The 23,784-nt window shown below is 40.6% G+C and overlaps 1 protein-coding gene across 1 annotated transcript in view; it reads left to right on the top strand.

Moving 5' to 3' along the window:
- The first annotated feature begins 2,369 nt into the window (after positions 1 to 2,369).
- Positions 2,370 to 23,784, top strand: part of LOC124119875 — a 44,908-nt gene continuing 23,493 nt past the window's right edge. The window contains exons 1-2 of the mRNA XM_048391694.1: positions 2,370 to 2,384; positions 7,078 to 7,224. Of these exons, the coding sequence (XP_048247651.1) occupies positions 2,370 to 2,384; positions 7,078 to 7,224 (162 nt within the window). The remainder of the gene's footprint in view (positions 2,385 to 7,077; positions 7,225 to 23,784) is intronic.

Genomic DNA, 23,784 nt, shown 5'->3' with positions numbered 1-23,784 from the left:
TTGTACAAAGAATAAAAGAAGTTGCTATCCATAAAGAAGTGTCGTGTATTCATGTTTATCCAACTTCTAAATGCCTATCAAAGATTTAAATCGGTTTGACTGTCAGGCTCGCTGACTTGGTTACTGCATGTCATCGTAGCTCCATGGATCGATGCCCACCGTGTCAATCACTGGATTGCCTGGTACAGACCACCTTCATGTAGCTGTAAAATTGCCGAGCGCGGCGTTAAACAACAAACAAACAAACAAACTTACCAAATCCTTACTGGTATAACACATATTTACAACTTAATAATAAGTTATACTTGCATAATATGTGTTTAGTGATCCAGAAAGTTTGGTACCTTAAACATATGTACATAAGTTAGTCTCCAATGATGGCACCAGGCATGCCACACGCATATTAGTGCACAGTTTCTATTCATTTACTATCACATTTTTACTGATGGTTAACAATGCAATATTAACTAATGTAAAAAAAAACACAGTATCTAGTGTGAGTTTTAATATACCAAACTCACTCAATACATATATAAGATACTTGATGTCCGAACATATTCATTACCTATGAACAAAACATAATTAGTCAGTAAAATGATACTTGTGAGATACGTACATGTAGTGATGTTTGTTTTACTTTTTATACCTGAAATATTAAAGTATTACAGCATAAAAGCTAGTACTTTAGTATAAAAGCTAGTATATTTAGTGTTGAACGATGATTGTATTGGGATACCTTCATTTATATACTGACTGATATGTTTGCACATAGAGAGAATCTCACGAGTGAGATTTTATTTGCCATAAAAAATAATTATTCAAAGACAGGACAAGATTACTCTCCGGCCGAAATCTTCGGCATACTTGATACACATTTCAACATATACAATGTGAGATGGCGGATACGAGGTGACCTCGGAAGATTTTCCATTATGAACATGACCGTGAAGATCCGGGGTAGAATAGGTCTTCAGCAACCCATGCTTGCCGCAAAAAAGGTGACTATGCTTGTCGTAAAAGGCGACTAACGGGATCGGGTGGTCAGGCTCGCTGACTTGGTTTATACATGTCATCGGTCCCAATTGCGTGGATCGATGCTCATGGTATTAATCACTGGATTGTCTGGTCCAGACTCGATTGTTTACAGACCGCCGTCATATAGCTGGAATATTGCTGAGTGCGGCGTTAAACAACAAACCAACCAACCAACCAACCATTATGAACATACAAAACATTAGAGAGGCTTTTTTTGCAACTGACAGTACACTGAAAAAGTGTTATGAATTTTAACATTTGGTCTTTCTAAATATGCTTTTGTTACATACAATTGTCTCTCTTTACATTAAAAAATATCATGTAATTTATCATCAATCTCATACACCTACTGGTAAGCCGTGAGTTGTGACCTGGCAGTTAATCCCGTATGACTATGTATCAGGTCCGCCCACTGGCGCGTACCATTGCTAACAAAACGTTCGAGTGACGAGTTCAATAGCACACACTATTACGTGCTGATGCGCTTTAGCGTAGATACAGACCGGTGCCAATGCTAGCTTTGACAATGCTTGAGATTTATTTGTACATTCTTTCTCCATGTAATTTATTACATTATAGGGCAATTCTCGATCCTGAGGATGATTTGGCCGTGCATGCTTACCTAGCTTTGACATGTTTATTTGTTTGTAATTAACTTCTATCAAACGGTACTGCATATGAGTTGGTTCAACTTATCCTTGATTACCAGTAGATATCTATAGTACTCACCACTTAAAATAGAATCCCGAAATATCGCAATGGTTAATTAACGAAGATAGCTGCATGTGTGTTAATACTTATAAAGTGAAAACAAGCCTTTCAGCCGATAAGAATTATCACTTATAGTAATGTTAAAAATTGCACAATGAGCTTTTCAAGAAATGTCCATTTTCTTAGCGATAAACATCAAAATTAAGTTTTGATCACGATTTTATTAATTCTTTATTTAATACACTTATACACCAAAACTAATCCAAATAATTGCCCTAGAATGTTATGGATCATGTTCATCTTATTTTTCCTTATGAACTGGGCGAATAATAAATACAGTTAAGCCACTGTTCTGGGTAAATGCGGTCGTTTAAATTTTTATTAAATAACTCGACATGTATGGCCATCACGATGTCTACAGTGCTTTTAAAATATTCATTGATTATTGAATAAGGACCACATATGCTTTGCCATATTTTAACTTTGAGATGGCTAACATAATCGTCCTGTTAAATACCCCTTTAAAATCATCGATACCTACATATATCTAACTGATCAGAGACATAATTGGGCTCATCTATATAACTATCTTTATTTGAGGATATAAAGTAAGAGAAGAGTTCATGAAGGTGGGGAAGGTGAGAATCATTATTATCTCATCTCAGTAGTTTTCAAAACTTTCCTCAGTGCTTCCGGTGACATACGTTTCATCCACAGGATGAGGGTTTCAAATCTCAGAAAACAACCCGAAGGAAAGTGTTTCATCTAACTTATAAACCGAAAAAAGAAACTTAAAACATCATTTATCAACATTTTTATGTTTCCAGCATACTTTCCATGAACCCTAGGAAACGGGCGTAAAATATTTGTTGCTGGCGTACGGTTACTTAAAAAGGCGTTCTTAAAAGCATTCTGCTTGATCAGCGCCTATGTAGCCAAGTGGTACACCCACTGGGCTAGAGATACGAAGGCTGCATGTTCGATCCTGGGGGGATATAAAGAAAATATTTGACACTTGATTTTATTTTTCATTACATTGTGTTCAAATACCAAATAAATGTCAATCGATGAGCTTTCAAACGTTACAATATAAACCGAAGTTAATAAAAAAACGGGCATATTGTCCCTGCGATATATTTTACCAATGTAGCAAATATCCCCTGGATACTAGAAAATCCCAGTGATATTAATTTTCCCAAGGCAAGGGAGTTAACTCTATATAAAAAAAGTCCAGTTTCATTGGAGAATGGACTTTTAAAGTTAGTTAACTCCCTTGCGGACACAGGAGACTTCCGCTTTAAAAAAGATTTCCCCATATAAGATACTGATAACTCCCTGAATAGATTCCACGTTGCCTAGCCACTTCTACTGGCGAACAACTCGCTAGACACTTCCCTCTCAAAGATAATAACGTCGTCCAATTTACGACGTCATCAAGTTGCGAGCGCATGTTTTATCTTGTTCTTTGCGATTTATGGCCTAGCTATCTTATATTGTCACATAAGATGTTAATTTTATGGATAATAAGTATGTTTGTTTGTTTATTGTTAACCCCCTGGATGCGAGATGGACATAGATCTATATGTCCCTCCTCTTCAACCCTCTCTTTGAAGTCGAATAACATTCAAAATACATCACGCACACAGATACACTTCATAGTTGTGAATAATGCGGGAAATTCCCAGTTCTGTGATATCATCCACTGGTATTTTGGTCAAGCAAAATTACTGAAAATGAGCTCTGAAAATTAGGTTACAACGTAAATGTCACATTACTAAATCACCACTCACGGCGTTATTTACAGCATGTTTTGAAATCTACATTTCGGATATTTACTCGGAGAAATGAATTTCTAAAGTAGCATATTAGTGATCACAGGTATCTGTCTTTTATCAAATCACCAATGATCATTCCAAAACGTCGCCGATAACCCTAGAATCGTTTAGAATGTTACGCAAAATACGCAAACACGAACGCCCAAGTGCACTTTCCGCCATATTGGATAGTGTTTACAAAATCACGTTTCCGCATACCGGTTATGAGACGCCTGTTACATCACGTATATGTCAAACTCTGCTGCGATAAATACATCTGTGAATTCCTCATGCATTTTAGAATCAAATGACTAATGGTCTTAGTCACCAAAACAAAATGTCTAGATGAAATCAAGCAAAATATGTTAGGTGTGAAAACGAACGCTGTGCTCGAAAAACTGCACTTGTTTGAAATATAAACAAAGCAAAATTCAGATTTTACACAGTGTTGCATTTTCTCCTATTTTGAGTCTACCCATTTGTCACTTCGTTGTATACATTGGCTCAACATTTTTAGAATATGCATGGGAAGAGAATCCTAGGAGGAATTAGGGAATTGAATATAGAAATATTGCAATAAATAAGCCTTTTCATCAACAAGGCCAAACTACTAAAAATAGAATTTTCTTTATCCTCCAGATATTGAAGATACATATCATATATGATATTATGTATAATTACAGAGCTGTAAAGTAGTACAATGTAACAATACTATGAGAAATGATAACTACAAAATGCATGACAATCAAACATTCTTATAACTGTTTTGTAACAGATACAGCCATTTCTTACAGTATCTTGACACAATAACCATAAGGTCACCCCAATCTCAGCGCGGTTTCGGATATTTTTCAACATATAAATTCAACAGAAATAGTCAAAGTTTCCATCCTGCCTGACGCCATGACTGGTTCCTTGGTTTCAATGAAAAATATAACAACAAATAACTGTACACAGATTGTCAGAATGTTTCTGATTACTTACATGTCACATTTATGTAAATACGATCCCTCGTAAAATCCCGCGTACTGTTGTCAGTGAACACGCCATTTTGTAAACGTCTGTCAGCGGTGGAGATGTCATACGTACGTCCACATTGTGGTACATATTTGGTCATTTCTTTGAGGGGAAGTGATGAGATTTTGGCCACAAAAGGTATGAACCTTTGATAATCTCCTGTTTGTGTGAACATTGTTTTCATAAAAAAAAATCGATAACTTTATAGATCTAGTGTCGTATAGGATATTTTTCCTTTAGACGATATTATTTTATCAAAATGGATAATATTTTTTGTTTAAGTAGGTGCATAATTTTAGAAGATTGTCTTGGGCTTGGAATTGTTTTTTATGTGGTTATTGATATACAGAAAGGTGCATGATACCTTACGACACGCCAGGTGCGCGTTATGCTCATTGATTTATAATCAATGGGTTCACCATTTTTTTCAAATATTGTGATCACAGAATTTTGAACTGTTCACTTTATTTCTCCAAGAATTGTGAAAAGTATAAACAATATAAACCGTGTCATGTACCCCGTTGGTCCAGCTTTATACGATTATCTATACCAAAGGAACTTTCTTCGCATGTTTTATTGTATGCTTCTGAGACGAGATTAAGAGAAATAATCACATAATAATGAACAAATACATGTCCAATATTGAATATAATTTTAGTTGTTTTGAAATATTCTTTTGGGTATTTGATTACGTAAAATTGATACAAAACAGGTGCGTGTAATTGTTTTAGTTATTCATAACATTTAATGAAAAGGCTAGTGCTCCATTAATAATCGTGCAACATTAGTCTGATTACACTTGCACAATCAGGAGAATGTTGGAATATAAGGACTAATTTATAGGTTAGATAGGGCCATCCATTTCTCTATAACCTCTTTTTATGAAGTACGATTTCACCATTTCTTATGGGTTTGTTTATACCAGAACGTATACAGTTCAACAGTTTGAGTTGAAATAGTTTGCTTCCTCGTGAACAAATCGCCACGAAAATATGTTGTCCTTATGCACAGCTAATTCTTACCAAGTGGCCTGAGTTACAATAAACAGTGTAGTGCTAAGTATAGCGGAGTTATGCCCCCTTGTCCTTGTACGTGTGTAACCTTTCTGTCGTCTTTTGACGTCATAGAATTAAATCAGTTTTCGGCATTTACGATAGGCTTTTTATTGTATTGAATGTATTACGTTATAAGCATACACATCCATTTGAAATATATTTATGTCGTTAAGACATAAGGCAGTATTTTGTTCGCTGACAGTTTCTGTAAAACACTGCCAAATTAAAAAAGATCGTCGCACAGTACAGTCTGTGTACGATAAAAAGCGGCGAAATTTGCAATTTTTCAAAGCAGAATAAATTTTCGGACAATACTTAGCAGTGTCTGTTTTTCAAACCGATTTAATAAATTTATTTACAGTTAAATTTACACAATCGGATAGGCAATTTAATATTCTACATCTCTGCGTAATTTTGTAGTCGGAGGTAGATCAAGTGCCGCGAGTCAGAAAAAAACCTCGACATCCTGAGGGGTTACGCCGCACTCAGCAATATTCCCGCGATATGACGGCGGTATGTAAATAACCGAGTCTGGACCAGACAATCCAGTGGTTGACATCCTGAACATCTATCCACGCAATTGGGATCCATGACGTGCATCAACCAAGTCAGCGTGCCTGACCACCCGATCCCGTTAGTCGCCTGTTACGACGGCGGTTTTATGGTGGTTTATTAAGATTATTAATGTAAATAATCAAATAAATATTATGTTTACAAATTTACGGTATAGATTTTCCAAATTTAATCTTCTAAATATTGCCTAATGCCATGTCAAACTGATCTACCATGTGGTTGCTTATGCCATCAGATACCAGAATACCAAGATTATCTGGCCGACCTATTAGTAATGCATCTTTGAAAAGCAATCTTACACAACAGAAACAAATACCACGCCCACCGTAATCATAAAATATTGCCCACAGCGAAAATAGCAAACATGTCAGAACATCAGTGCTGCACCGACTGTGAATATATTTGTTAAGGTACAGTAAAACACACATATTTTTACAAACGGTCCCATGGTTGTCAGTTGACTGTCTGATAAACTTTGCAGCAATGACAAATATCCGATCTTATTCCTCAATGAGCCAGCTATTACGACTGTCCACAGTTTGACACTCGGGAGAGATTTATCATCCAAAATCATTCTTCCAACTTTTCAGTTTGTAAATATACAATGTAATAAACAGTGGCTTGAGTGTAAGATGTAGATCTGACCAGCTTACGTGGCAGAAAGATTAGTCATTTGATTGTTACGTCACGGCAACCGATGCAGGTGCAGAAATGGCAAAGAAATTTTCGATCCTGTTGTGCCGCAATTACATAAAATATGCCACGATTAGCAGTTGATATGTCGCAAATGGGGTTGAAGCAAATACATATTGCAAGAAAATAAAAAATTGACTGCCCCAGACAACTATATCCGCGCTTTTGCAACGTTACAGGCAGTTACAGGACGAACACGTGAGTGGCATAGGACAGGAAGACTGCGTGTCACAGCTAAACAAGAAGAGTCACCCTCCTACGATGTCTACGTGCTGCAGGCGTCAGAGGCTATCGTCTCAACACATCGCTGTCTCAACGTGCAATGGGTAAGAACTGTATCACGTTGGGAGCTACGTAACAGGCATAGGCTACTATTCACGGACGAAAGTCGATTCGCTCTGCATTGGGTTGATGGAAGAGTCCGTGTTTATAGACGTAGAGGGGAACGCCTGACACCTGGATGCAGCCAAAAGGTCCACCCATATGGAGGAGTTGATAGTATGGGAAGGCATTTGCGATGACCAGAAAACGCACCTTGTAATCATAAATGTCAACCTGAACGCTCCAAGCTATAGAGATAAAGCTCTCTAGTCAGTTGCATTGCCATTTGTATGTAGACGGCACCAGGGAACAATTCTGTCAGGACAACGCAATGCCCGCAAACAGCACGAAATATCCAGGACTACTCAAACAACAACAATGCGAGGTCCTGCCATAAGTCAACATGTTCACCGGATATGAATTGAAATGAACACTTGATCAGGAAGATTAGAGACCAACAACAACCACCCGTATGACATCTTCTGGCAGATGACATGAGAAAGACGACGTGTTGTATCTTGCATTGATGCAAGTGGCAGAAACACACGTTATTAGTCATGTGATTCTTTCAGATGATTACATTTTTAATTCATGCCGACAACGATATTCGCCTTTGTTTTCCTATCACTGACCTTCAAACTCAGTGAGAAGTTTTTTTAAGCCCATCCGTGAAGTTCTTCTCGAGGGAAAAATAAATATGTTGACACACGAGCAAACCATGAGCGTTCATTGCAACGAGGCGACAGTCTGATTGGTGAATTCAATTGCAAAACCAATACCTTAATTTTCTGCTTGTGCATGTCACAACCTGCCACCAACAAATACGTGGAACAATATTGAAGGGAACCTCTGTCATTTGGGCTATGAGAATGAAATATCTCTCTTTGTTGCACGAGACACAGTCTGTAAACGCGGACAGCAATCTCGATCTTTGCACATTGCACATGTATAGCATGCCGTCCATGGTGACATATCCTGGAAACTGGCATGTCATAAACGTCAACACCTTATGGTTCGCTGATCGGGTACAAAAAAGGAACACGCCTCCAAAAATGTACATGACAAAATGAAAAATTGCGTGCAATAGGCATGATTGATGCCAGCCTCAGAATGCAGTGGCCAGACACTTTGGTAAATCTAAAAATCAGATCTTCCGCCTGATGGCAAACGGGTGGGGTTAAGATTAGGATGGGTAGAGGAAGGCCTAGAGAGACTACTCCCGGACAGGATCGATATGGCCGCACCATTCCTTTGAGGAACACGTTTCTGCACTAGAAGTGGGGGACAACATCAGGGCTGCCACAGGTTGTAAATACGGGTCTGAAATCAGGACGTCCTCCCAGAGGACTGAGTCTGACAGACGCCTCAGACAACAGTGGGCATGATGAATCAAGGTTCCCCACACGACATCACTTTACTTTATAGAACCATTTGCACCTCTATTTCGTGTTCGTGGTCTTATACCATTTCTGCTGGGAGTTTTTTTTGACAATCTGGCAACTGATGAAGGAGCTGTCATTTACTTTTTAAGAAAATGAGACAACACCCAAAGCAATGCAATATATTTTCTGTACATATTTCTCTAATACGCGTTATATATCCTTAGTGTTCAGCAAAGACACAAGCGTCTATCCTTGTGGCGTCTCTTTTCTTGTACCGTGTCCTCTTCCAGATTATATAATTTTACTGGAGACAGTCTGCAACTTCAAGTACCAACGACACCTCCGATACCTAACACTAGCCTCCGCCATCTAACACTTACCTACGATACCTAACACTAGCCTCCGCCACCTAACACTTACCTCCGATACCTAACACAAGCCTCCGCCACCTAACACTTACCTCCACCACTTAACACTTACATCCACCACCTAACACTTACCTCCACCACCTAACACTTACCTCCACCACCTAACACTTACCTCTGCCACCTAACACTTACCTCCACAACCAAACACTTACCTCCACCACCTAACACTTACCTCCACCACCTAACACTTACCTATGCCACCTAACACTTACCTCCACCACCTAACACTTACATCCACCACCTAACACTTACCTCCACCACCTAACACTTACATCCACCACGTAACAATTACCTCTTCCAGCTCGCTGACTTGGTTGATGCATGTCATCGTATTCCAGTTGCGTAGATCGATGGGTTATGGCTCGGGAACACCAAATCTGAATTTCAAATAGTCCCAGGAAGGCCGAACTCATAAATCGAGAGATTCTGCTGTTAGTATCGGAAGTGTCAAATCAATGGATTACCCGTGAGTGCGGTTAACCGTGAATGCCAAACGTTTTATGATTTTAACGAGGCATACCGAAATACATTAGTAGAAATACACTTTTTGATATAAATTAGTTATTCATAGTTACTGACTGTATGTTTACAGTTGCAGCTAGTGAGTCTACTGACGATGTCGTTGTGTTAACAGATAAAGCTTTAGAAGATAAAAACTATCAAAGAGTTATTGACTGTGTTTACAGTTGCAACGAGTCAAGATTCGGATGTGTTTACAGCGCTTGTTTTAGTAGATCAATCATACCGAAACGCTTTTATATGCTGTATTGTAATAATACTACCAAAGTAGCAAATGCAAGTGTGAGAGTGACTTTAATAGTGAGTGTGAGAGGCGGACAGTACTGAGAGGCGTTGTCAAAGCGTACATAATGAAACAAAGTAGTGGAGGTGTGCTGTCGTCGGGTGTACTGCACGCCTTTCAACCCATGAAGACAGACTCTACAACGCTGAAGTACTGGCCCACACTCATTCTCCTGAACCATTGAGATGGAAGTAGCGGCATTCAAGGCCAGGTACATCTACCGGTCGAAGACAGAAACGCGCACAAGATCAACCAGCTAGACAGGAAGATCCACCCTAACGTCTACGAGGTGGTTCAGCTATTTCAGAGTCCAACACCGAAGTCAGCATCCTGAGAATGAACGGCAATCCCCCTGCACCTCCCAGTAAGCGACGCTACCGCCAGATCGACGCCCGCCTCAGATCATTGAAGAACGACCTCCTCAACCACCATCTGCCTGACATTGACTATACAGACCGTGTGTCGGAACTTCTTCACCTGGATTGCAAATTACACAAAGCCGAACTCATAATTCGAGGGCTTCTTTGATGTAACATTGTTGGATTATTATGAATATGTATATTTTTAACTTTTTTACATTTTAACTTTAAATGCATTTAATTTTTAGCTAAACATTAAGTTCTCGGAACCTCTTAACCGGGCCTGAACATTAATAGGAATATGTGCATATCAAACAGTCAGTAATTCTAATGCATAAATACGGTAATGAAATTGATGAGCGGTACTCCTTTGTTCTCGTTTTATTTGCCTGGTACCGGGAGTGCCAAATCCCGTGTTAATGAACCGTGTCTTGAGTCCTTAGTGGTTCCGGGAACGCCAAGAGGATTTTCCCTCCCAAATATCAGATTTGGCACTCCCGGGCCGACACCGATGGATGCTTATGTTGTCGATCACGGGATTGACTCAATAATTTAGAGACCGCCTTCATATAGCTGGAACATTGCTGAGTGCGGCGTTAAACAACAAACAAACAAAACCTCTGCCCCTGACACTTAGCCCCGCCCCGCAACACGCTGGAAGTCACGTGTACTTGTCAGGTGTTGACAACTATAAACCTTGAACTTGAACACATTGAATTTAGAAAATTGCCTCGGTGTTACAAATACAAGCATTATAATTGTTGTTCTTTTAATTTCAATCTAATATTGCTACGACTCGTATGTGTGGCAACTAAGTTACGTACATGCTGGCCTACAGGATGTATTCCTGGATACGTGTGAAATCAGCCAATGGAATATATATTTTAAACTGAGGAGATTTTGCTGAATGCTTAGGTAATATTATGTCACCACAATCCATGCCAAACTGTGTCTTTACTTGTGCTCTCATTATGCATCGACAGTTTAGCTTACATGGGTGATGATCAGTTAAAGTTTTGGCATTAGGTCCGTGGAATTAATTGTGTTACGCCACTTCCTGATCTTAGAGGTCTAAATAAGCCGCAGTTGGTTGGTGTCATGTCAACAACGGCCTATTGCAATATTGCTCTGAACATTCGACCAATCCGCATCTTTCTCTCCTGACGAGTTAAATTTCCGCTAATTTTCCTTTGTGGGCGTCGAGGGATTACCGATTACCCATTCAAAGTTTGCGTTCATTTCGTCACGATAAAGTTAGAGTCCCGCTTTGGGTTTTGGCTCGCATTTCTTACACATTTTATCCTTTCACAGACAACATTCGTCTGTTTAACTACTCCCAGGGACGGCATTTGTAGGGCAGTGAAACTGTCTGGGGGAAAGGTCCCTCGATTTATCTCTCTGTGTATTTAAACCGCTTAATTGTAACTGCGGACATACACCATAGGGGGATTTTAGCACTATTTAGGTAAACCTGACCAAATTACTCGACACATTCTCGTACCTAGATAAACCTGACCACATTACTCGAGACAGTTATTAATACCTAGGTAAACCTGACCACATTACTCGAGACAGTTATTAATACCGAGGTAAACCTGACCACATTACTCGAGGCAGTTATTAATACCTAGGCAAATCGGGCCACATAACCTGAGACATAATCAATACCTAGGTTAACCCAACCACATTACTCGAGGCACTACCAATACCTGGGTGAACCTGACCACATTAATCGAGGCACAATCAATACCTAGGTGGGCCTGACCACATTACTCGAGGCACAGTCAATACCTGGGTGAACCTGACCACATTATTCGAGGCACAATCAATACCTAGTAGGGCCTGACCACATTACTCGAGGCACAATCAATACCAAGTAGGGCCTGACCACATTACTCGAGGCACTATCAATACCAAGTAGGGCCTGACCACATTACTCGAGGCACTATCAATACCTGGGTGAACCTGACCACATTACTCGAGGCACAATCAATACCTAGTAGGGCCTGACCACATTACTCGAGGCACACTCAATACCTAGTAGGGCCTGACCACATTAATCGAGGCACAATCAATACCAAGTAGGGCCTGACCACATTACTCGAGGCACAATCAATACCTAGGTGGGCTTGACCACATTACTCGAGGCACTATCAATACCTGGGTGACCCTGACCACATTAATCGAGGCACAATCAATACCTAGTAGGGCCTGACCACATTACTGGAGGCACAATCAATACCTAGGTGGGCTTGACCACATTACTCGAGGCACTATCAATACCTGGGTGACCCTGACCACATTAATCGAGGCACAATCAATACCTAGTAGGGCCTGACCACATTACTCGAGACAGTTATCAATACCAAGGTGAGCCTCACCACTATGTTTGAGACACTATCACTACCTAGGTGAACCTGACCACATTACGCGAGACAGTTACCAGTACCTAAGTAAACCAGAACATATTAATCGAGACACTTATCAATACTTAGATAAACCTGACAACATACTCGGGACATTCTGAATACCTATATAAACATGACCAAATTACTCTAGAAAGTTATAAATATCAAGATAAACGTGACTGCATTACTCGGGACAGTTATCAATACCTAGGTAAACCAGAACACATTACTTCAGACATTCTCAATACATAGATAAACATGACCACATTACTCGAAACATTTATCAATACCTAGGTAAACCTGGCCACATTACTCGAAACACTATTAATACCTAGATAAACATGACCACATTACTAGGGACAGTTATCAATACCTAGGTAAACCAGAACACAATAATCGAGGCACTATCAATACCTAGGTGAACCTGACCCCATTACTCGAGGCACTATCAATGCCTAGGGAAACATGACCACATCACTCGAGGCACTATCAATACCTTGGGAAACATGACCACATTACTCGAGACACTCATCAATACCTACATAAACCTGAGCACATTACTCGAAACACTATCAATGCCTAGATAAACATGACCACATTACTCGCGTGACATTCTCAATACCTAGGTGAACCTGAACATATTATTTGAAACACTATCAATACCTAGATAAACATGACCCATTACTCGCAACACTTATCAATTCCTAGATAAACATGACCACATTACTCGCGTGACATTCTTAATACCTAGGTTAACCTGAACATATACCTCGAACCACTATCAATACCTAGATAAACATGACCCCATTACTCGCAACACTTTTCAATACCTAGGTGAACCTGACCACCTTGGACAGTTATCAATACCTACGTGAACCTGAACATATTAATAGAGACATTCGCAATACCAAGGTGAACCTGAACATATTACTCGAAACACTATCAATACCTAGATAAACATGACCCCAATACTCGCAACACTTTTCAATACCTAGGTGAACCTGACCACCTTGGACAGTTATCAATACCTACGTGAACCTGAACATATTAATAGAGACATTCGCAATACCAAGGTGAACCTGAACACATTACTCGAAACATTCTCAATACCTAAGTAAACCTGACCTGATTACTCGAGACAGCTATCAATACCTAGGTAAACCTGACCACACTACTCGAGACAGCTATCAATACCTAGGTGAACCTGGCCAGATTACTCGAGACAATTACCAATTCCAAGGTAAGCCTGACCAAATAACAAGAGACATTCTCAAAATCGAGGTAAACCTGAACACATTACTTGTGACATTCTCAATACCTAGGTGAACCTGAACATATTACTCGAAACACTATCAATACCTAAATAAACATGACCCCATTACTCGCAACACTTATCAATGCCTAGGTGAACCTGACCACCTTGAACAGTTATCAATACCTACGTGAACCTGAACATATTAATAGAGACATTCGCAATACCAAGGTGAACCTGAACACATTACTCGAAACATTCTCAATACCTAAGTGAACCTGACCTGATTACTCGAGACACTATCAATACCTAGGTAAACCTGAACATATTACCCGAGACACTTATCAATACCTAGTTGAACCTGACCACATTACTCGAGACATTGTCAATACCTAGGTGGAGCTGGCCAGATTACTCGAGACATTGTCAATACATAGGTGAGCCTGACCACATTACTCGAGACAGCTATCAATACCTAGGTACACCTGACCACATTACTCGAGACATTCTCAATACATAGGTGAACCTGACCACATTACTCGAGACAGCTATCAATACCTAGGTACACCTGACCACATTACTCGAGACATTCTCAATACATAGGTGAACCGGACCACATTACTCGAGACAGCTATCAATACCTAGGTACACCTGACCACATTACTCGAGACATTCTCAATACATAGGTGAACCTGACCACATTACTCGAGACAGCTATCAATACCTAGGTACACCTGACCACATTACTCGAGACATTCTCAATACACAGGTGAACCTGACCACATTACTCGAGACAGCTATCAATACCTAGGTGAACCTGATCACATTACTCGAGACATTCTCAATACATAGGTGAACCGGACCACATTATTCGAGACAGCTATCAATACCTAGGTGAACCTGACCACATTACTCGAGACAGCTATCAATACCTAGGTGAACCTGACCACATTACTCGAGACACTTATCAATACCTAGTTGAACCTGACCACATTACTCGAGACATTGTCAATACCTAGGTGGAGCTGGCCAGATTACTCGAGACATTGGCAATACCTAGGTGAGCCTGACCACATTACTCGAGACAGCTATCAATACCTAGGTACACCTGACCACATTACTCGAGACAGTCTCAATACATAGGTGAACCTGACCACATTACTTGAGACAGCTATCAATACCTAGGTACACCTGACCACATTACTCGAGACATTCTCAATACATAGTTGAACCTGACCACATTACTCGAGACAGCTATCAATACCTAGGTACACCTGACCACATTACTCGAGACAGTCTCAATACATAGGTGAACCTGACCACATTACTCGAGACAGCTATCAATACCTAGGTACACCTGACCACATTACTCGAGACATTCTCAATACATAGGTGAACCGGACCACATTACTCGAGACAGCTATCAATACCTAGGTACACCTGACCACATTACTCGAGACATTCTCAATACATAGGTGAACCTGACCACATTACTCGAGACAGCTATCAATACCTAGGTACACCTGACCACATTACTCGAGACAGCTATCAATACCTAGGTACACCTGACCACATTACTCGAGACATTCTCAATACCTAGGTGAACCTGGCCACATTACTCGAGACATTCTCAATACATAGGTGGAGCTGGCCAGATTACTCGAGACATTGGCAATACCTAGGTGAGCCTGACCACATTACTCGAGACAGCTATCAATACCTAGGTACACCTGACCACATTACTCGAGACAGTCTCAATACATAGGTGAACCTGACCACATTACTTGAGACAGCTATCAATACCTAGGTACACCTGACCACATTACTCGAGACATTCTCAATACATAGTTGAACCTGACCACATTACTCGAGACAGCTATCAATACCTAGGTACACCTGACCACATTACTCGAGACAGTCTCAATACATAGGTGAACCTGACCACATTACTCGAGACAGCTATCAATACCTAGGTACACCTGACCACATTACTCGAGACATTCTCAATACATAGGTGAACCGGACCACATTACTCGAGACAGCTATCAATACCTAGGTACACCTGACCACATTACTCGAGACATTCTCAATACATAGGTGAACCTGACCACATTACTCGAGACAGCTATCAATACCTAGGTACACCTGACCACATTACTCGAGACAGCTATCAATACCTAGGTACACCTGACCACATTACTCGAGACATTCTCAATACCTAGGTGAACCTGGCCACATTACTCGAGACATTCTCAATACATAGGTGGAGCTGGCCAGATTACTCGAGACATTGGCAATACCTAGGTGAGCCTGACCACATTACTCGAGACAGCTATCAATACCTAGGTACACCTGACCACATTACTCGAGACATTCTCAATACATAGTTGAACCTGACCCCATTACTCGAGACAGCTATCAATACCTAGGTACACCTGACCACATTACTCGAGACAGTCTCAATACATAGGTGAACCTGACCACATTACTCGAGAAAGCTATCAATACCTAGGTACACCTGACCACATTACTCGAGACATTCTCAATACATAATTGAACCTGACCACATTACTCGAGACAGCTATCAATACCTAGGTACACCCGACCACATTACTCGAGACATTCTCAATACATAGGTGAACCTGACCACATTACTCGAGACAGCTATCAATACCTAGGTACACCTGACCACATTACTCGAGACAGCTATCAATACCTAGGTACACCTGACCACACTACTCGAGACAGCTATCAATACCTAGGTGAACCTGGCCAGATTACTCGAGACAATTACCAATTCCAAGGTAAGCCTTACCACCTTACCCCAGACACTTTTAAAACCTAGGTAATCCTGACCACATTAACCGAGAGCCTGACCACCCGATCCCGTTTGCAAAAGGCAACTGATGGGATCGGGTGGTCATGTTCGCTGACTTGGTTGCGTAGATCCATATGCATGATATCAATCACTGGATTGTCTAGTCCAGACTCAATTATTTACAGACCGCCGTCATATAGCTGGAATATTGCTGAAGTGCGGCGTAAAACAACAAATCAACCAACCAACCATCATTACCCGAGACAGTTATCAATACCTAGGTAAACCTAAACACATTACTCGAGATATACTCAATACTTAGGTAAACCTAAACACATTACTCGAGACATACTCAATACTTAGGTAGACCTGACCACATTACCCGCGACATTCTCAATACCCAGATACAAAGGTAAACCTAAACACATTGCTTGACACATTCTCAATACTTAGGTAAACCTGACCTCATTACTTGAGACACTATCAATACCAAGGTGAACCTGACCACATTACTCGAGATAGTTATCAATACCTAGGTAAGCCTTACCACATTGCCCCAGACACTATCAATACCTAGGTGAACCTGACCACATTACTCGAGACAGATATCAATACCAAGATTAGCCTTACCACACTACCCCAGACACTATCTACCCGCGACACTCTCAATACCCAGATACAAAGGTAAACCTAAACACATTGCTTGACACATTCTCAATACCTAGGTAAACCTGACCACATTACTTGAGACACTATCAATACCTAGGTGAACCTGACCACATTACTCGAGACAGATATCAATACCAGGATTAGCCTTACCACTACCCCAGACACTATCTATACCTCGGTAAACTTGACCACATTACTCGAGACAGTTATCAATACCTCGGGAAACTGACAACATTACTCAAGACATTCTCAATACCTAGATGAACCTGACCAGACTACTCCTGACAGTTATCAATGCTTAGGTACATTTGACCACATTACGCGAGATAGTTGTCACTACTTTGGTAAACCTGACCACATTAATCGAGACATTATATAAACTCTCCTTAAACTTCTCCTTAAACCCAGGGAGATTAAATATCAACAATTCTTCATTTCGTCAAGTTTACGACTGATGTTAATATATTTTAGAATGAACTATTTATCAGCAAACTCTTTAGTCAAAAAGACCTACTGAAAATGGTGAGTAGATGTCATCGTTAGAATAGCTCCGTGGTACAAGGAAGTAGTCATAATTCACATTTTTATCTTTGTGAAACCATTTCATGTTAATGTATATACTCTCAAATACACAATGAAAAAAAGTAGGGCATAGAAGGAATCGTCAAGAAATATCTTCTGATATACAGTAAACTACGGTTTAAAACGAACTTAAAGGGGCCACTAAATTTAGTTCGTAATAACCATAGTTCGTTATAAGCACATATACAACATAATTACAGCAAATGGACGGGGCCAAAAAAACAGTTCGTTATATCCGTCACTTCGTTATAAGCGTGTTCGTTGTTAACGTAGTTTACTGTATATGGTATTGGTAAATGAAAATGATATGATCATTTCTGCTGGGGAGTAGGCGATCTGATCTAATGGGTTCTGATGGTTGGTATGATGAGATGGTGGCGCACTAGGTCGTTACAGACGTAGGATATCTTATACGAAATTTGAATTTTGCAACCAACGTCACTGATATCGGGTAAAACCGAACAGTTAATCAGACATGCACGAATGTTTCGAGGCATGCTGCTGATGAGTCGATTAATGTCGTTCACGTACCCGTCTACCAATGACGTCCCAGACATGCTCAATAGGGGAAAGGTCAGGACTGAGGTTGGTCATGGCATTACATGGATGTTTTGCTGTTTGGGGCATTAGGTCACTATCCTGTCCACAGGTTGTGCAATGATATTATTTACCTGTGACTCTGCCATGGAAAATACTGAGCACAGTTCGGTCAGTCATGACGATACCACCCATACCATTATGGTAACTCGATTCCTCGATTTGTCAGAAAACGTGACATTAGCTCAACGTCGGTGATCACAGTACTGATGTTCCCTACACCACTGACGCCTCTGATTCAAAGGGCGTGCAGTAAGTTTTGGGGTGGCGTGGGCGTCGTGCACATAAATGCGATCCGTGCAGGCGATTTCGCACCGTCTGGGCATGCACACTTACACCAGTTGCCTGTTGCAACCGGTCCTTTATCTGAGTGTCAGTTTGCGCCGATTTCTTAATGCCATCGTTCTGACTAATATGACCTGGGCTGGAGATGATGCCCTTGGGCGTCGAAACCGACGTTATATGGTTGTTGCTATTGGTCCCACAATCTGCCTATGATAGACTGAGAAATCTGCAGCGGTTGGGCAACAATATTCTGACATGTGCCCACCTACATCATGCCTATCGCACGTAAACGTTCAGCACGTTTCAAACGTCGCATTATCAATATCGTTGCTTCTTTAATGATTAAATGTGTCAATAAAGTGTCTTTGAGCGTTTGGTTCCAAGAAAACAATATGCGTCTGCTCATAACTGTCTGAGTGACATTGGTAAACCTGGCATACCAGACCCATGCACGTGCTGTCCGAGGTCACGTGCTTCATATCTGTCACAATGTTATGTTTGGGAACTTGATTTCTTCGGAAATGTTCCGCATAAATCATTGTCAGGCATTGGTGCATTGGTTAATTTTCCTATAGTTTTACCTCAAAACAAAATATTCCCTACTTTTGTTCGCTAGGTAGAGAAAATATTCCCTACTTTTGTTCGCTAGGTAGAGAAGGTAAATACCAATTTAGTAGAAAGTCATAAGCACTTGGGTATTGCACTTCAAAGCGGTTGTTTATCGAACATGCATATCGATGATATTGTCAAACAGGTTAGTCCCATGATTTACTGCTTAAGGAGATTAAAATACCAGTTATTTAGAAAAAAGCATATTTCAAACACTCACAATAAGCTTGAGAAAATCTTCATTTGGCCGCCTCGTTTGTGTTACCAGTCATGACAGGCTTTATAAGAAAAAAAGTTAAAAATCTCTAAAAGAAAAGATACCGTTTCAATTTGAACACTTTGATTTAATGAATACAGGAAATGCATCTGAATATCTCAGTGAACTTATTCTAGCTCAAATCTAAGATGATAACAATTATAATCCTAGAGATAGATCTAAGTTACAAATTATCAACTGAAAGACCCCAAAGTATTCACACTCGTTTCGTCGTTAAACTAGAGTCAAGTATGATATACGTAATTCACTTCTTGTCTCGCGTCATCAATACGGTTTGCATACACTGTTAATAACACTGTAACCCTTGCAGTAAACTAAGCGTTGATAACTATATGTTAGAACTTCTTTTGTCAAGCTCAGTGATGCATACATACAATAACTATGAACGTACAGTTATATACTTGAATCGTTTTTATGCCGCTGCCTGTATTTAAAGACCTGTCGCAGGTTGTGCTGTTCTCCGCCTTGCTTGGTATCAAGACGAGAGACATTTCATGTCTTGTAATGATTTTTAGCAAGGCTGGCGGAATAAACGCATCAAGACTCTCTGTGTCATTAAACCAAACGCTGGTGAGAGGCCAGGTTGACGTCTAATTGGGTGTTTTTAACAGAGCTAACGCCAGATATGGTGAATGATATCGCGTTTCTGTGTATTCTAAAAACAGGTTGTCACTGTGTCGAGTTAACTGGAATTAAACTGTGAGTAATTCCCACACCAGATCTGTCTTCATCCCCAGCCGATCAATCGATTCCGCTGTTAAAGATAGTGCCGGGGGACGTTGATGAAAAAAGGGTTGCGAAGGTTTTTCGTTTTACAGCATAAAAAGCAAGTTGTTTTCTTCTTTCAAAGATACTCAGTAATTTCGCTCTTGTAAATATTCCGAGAAAAGATTGGCTGTGAAAATAAGGAGAGATCACAGACGACATGTTTAAACGTATCTCTAGGGGACAGACATCGTGAACCAATTAGACATGCTTACCAGTGCTTTGTGCAGCTGTTGTCCGGAGTCGGAAGCCTCGACGCACAACGCCAGGCTTACCTCGGGCCTTTGCTCCTCAAAAACAAATAATTGCAATAAAAACATTAAATATTCAGCATTCGTTATATTTTGCGCTACACGAACACTTATTAGTGGCAAATATGTGTACTTACTAGGGGCACGCCAGGGTGTATTCTGGCAGGCCGAGATGTCACTGCTAACATGCTGACATTGTCAAACAGACAGAATAATTATAGTTATATCAAATCAGTCATTGACAGAGAGTGTGGCCGCATAGTGCATCCAGGACATTGGGACACACATTACTAAATACAGAGTGCAGAGATAAGCAGGGGAAAATGGGAACATAGGTAAACAGGGATTCGCGAGTGGAGGATAAATCTGTAATAATGAGTGCAGAGATAAACAAGGAATAGCATGGAGAGGGTTAACAAGGAATATAGAGTGTAGGATAAACAGGGAATAGTGGGAACAAAGATAAACAGGGAATAGTGGGAACAAAGATAAACAGGGCATTGGAAGTGGAGGATAAACAGGGAATAGTGGGAACAAAGATAAACAGGGAATAGTGGGAACAAAGATAAACAGGGCACAGGGAGTGGAAAATAAACAGGGAATAGTGGGGACAAAGATAAACAGGGAATAGTGGGAACAAAGATAAACGAGGTATAGGAAGTGGAGGATAAACAGGTAATAGTGGGAACACAGATAAACAGGGCACAGGAAGTGGAAAATAAACAGGGAATAGTGCGGACAAAGATAAACAGGGAATAGTGGGAACACAGATAAACAGGGAATAGTGGGAACACAGATATAAAGGGACTAGTGGGAACAAGGATAAACAGGGAATAGTGGGAACACAGATATACAGGGAATAGGAAGTGGAGGAAAAACAGGGAATAGTGGGAACAAAGATAAACAGGGAATAGTGGGAACACAGATATACAGGGAATAGGAAGTGGAGGATAAACAGGGAATAGTGGGAACACAGATAAACAGGGAAAAGTGGGAACACAGATAAACAGGGAATAGTGGGAACAAGGATAAACAGGGTATAGGAAATGGAGGATAAACAGGGAATAGTGGGAACACAGATAAACAGGGCACAGGAAGTGGAGGGCAAACAGGGAATAGTGGGAACACAGATAAACGGGGCACAGGAAGTGGAGGGCAAACAGGGAAGAGTGGGAACAGATAAACAGGGCATAGGAAGTTAAGGGCAAACAGGGAATAGTGGGAACAAAGATAAACAGGGCATAGGAAGTGGAGGATAAACAGGGAATAGTGGGAACACAGATAAACAGGGCATAGGAAGTGGAGGGCAAACAGGGAAGAGTGGGAACACAGATAAACAGGGAAGAGTGGGAACACAGATAAACAGGGCATAGGAAGTGGAGGGCAAACAGGGAAGAGTGGGAACACAGATAAACAGGGCACAGGAAGTGGAGGGCAAACAGGGAAGAGTGGGAACAGATAAACAGGGCATAGGAAGTTGAGGGCAAACAGGGAATAGTGGGAACAAAGATAAACAGGGAATAGTGGGAACACAGATAAACAGGGCATAGGAAGTGGAGGGCAAACAGGGAAGAGTGGGAGCAAAGATAAACAGGGAATAGTGGGAACACAGATAAACAGGGCATAGGAAGTGGAGGATAAACAGGGAATAATGGGAACACAGATAAACAGGGCATAGGAAGTTGAGGGCAAACAGGGAATAGTGGGAACACAGATAAACAGGGAATAGTGGGAACACAGATAAACAGGGAATAGGAAGTGGAGGACAAACAGGGAATAGTGGGAACACAGATAAACAGGGCATAGGAAGTTGAGGGCAAACAGGGAATAGTGGGAACACAGATAAACAGGGAATAGGAAGTGGAGGACAAACAGGGAAGAGTGGGAACACAGATAAACAGGGCATAGGAAGTGGAGGGAAAACAGGGACTAGTGGGAATAGAGATAAACAGGGCATAGGAAGTGGAGGGCAAACAGGGAATAGTGGGAACACAGATAAACAGGGAATATTGGGAACACAGATAAACAGGGAATATTGGGGACACAGATAAACAGGGCATAGGAAGTGGAGGGCAAACAGGGAAGAGTGGGAACACAGATAAACAGGGAATAGTGGGAACACAGATAAACAGGGAATATTGGGGACACAGATAAACAGGGCATAGGAAGTGGAGGGCAAACAGGGAAGAGTGGGAACACAGATAAACAGGGAATAATGGGAACACAGATAAACAGGGCATAGGAAGTGGAGGATAAACAGGGATAAGTGAGTGGAATTGAAGATCAGTAACATACGTCAGGGACAAGTGAGTAAAGAGATAAATAGTAAATAGTGATCACAGAGATAAACAGGGATTTGTGACAAGAAGGAATGATAGGAGTGTCTGATTAGAGAAATATACAGGTGTTAATCATTAGGGGATAAACAGTGATAAGTACGTAGAGGGAAAAGCTGGGATTAAAGAGTTGAGGGAAAACGAATGTTTTTAGTAGTGCAGTATATGACGACTAATAACATACGTCATATTGTTGGATTAATGAAATACAATTTCTGATGACCTGCACGGAAGGTCCATGTTATGTTACAGCCACATCAATGGATGCTGACTTATCCACGCATGCATTAAAAGAAAACAGGGAATAGTGTTACATCCATGTCAATTCCTCCATTTATTTAGATCAGACGAAAGTCACGTGTTCATATTCAGAAGAAATATAAAAAAATGCCGTCTCACTGGTGGCGATAATTGTCGAATAACAGTCATCATGACTGGAACATTGATTTTTAAAACTGAATCATTTTGATTATGCAGAAAATACACTATAATTTGGCGAAATGGTTGTGATAAGGCAACAATTGACGTGTATTGAATTAGTTCCTATTTTGAACCAGTTTAACATACACCAAACTGAATCAGCTATCCCATGTTATGCACGTAAATTACTTGGTAATCAGCTTCTCAGACATGTTTTATTGTCGCAAATGTCGAGGTGAGCAAATATTGAATAATCAGTACCTCACAAGAACACCTTTCATATTCACAACCAGGACTGAGTGGAATGAGCTGCTAATGATAACAT

The sequence above is a fragment of the Haliotis rufescens genome, unplaced genomic scaffold (genome assembly GCF_023055435.1).
Source record: "Haliotis rufescens isolate VD_foot unplaced genomic scaffold, xgHalRufe1.0.p SCAF_10, whole genome shotgun sequence".
NCBI lineage: Eukaryota > Metazoa > Mollusca > Gastropoda > Lepetellida > Haliotidae > Haliotis > Haliotis rufescens.
Note: the sequence above shows the minus strand (reverse complement) of the source record. Positions and strands in the feature narration are given on the sequence as shown.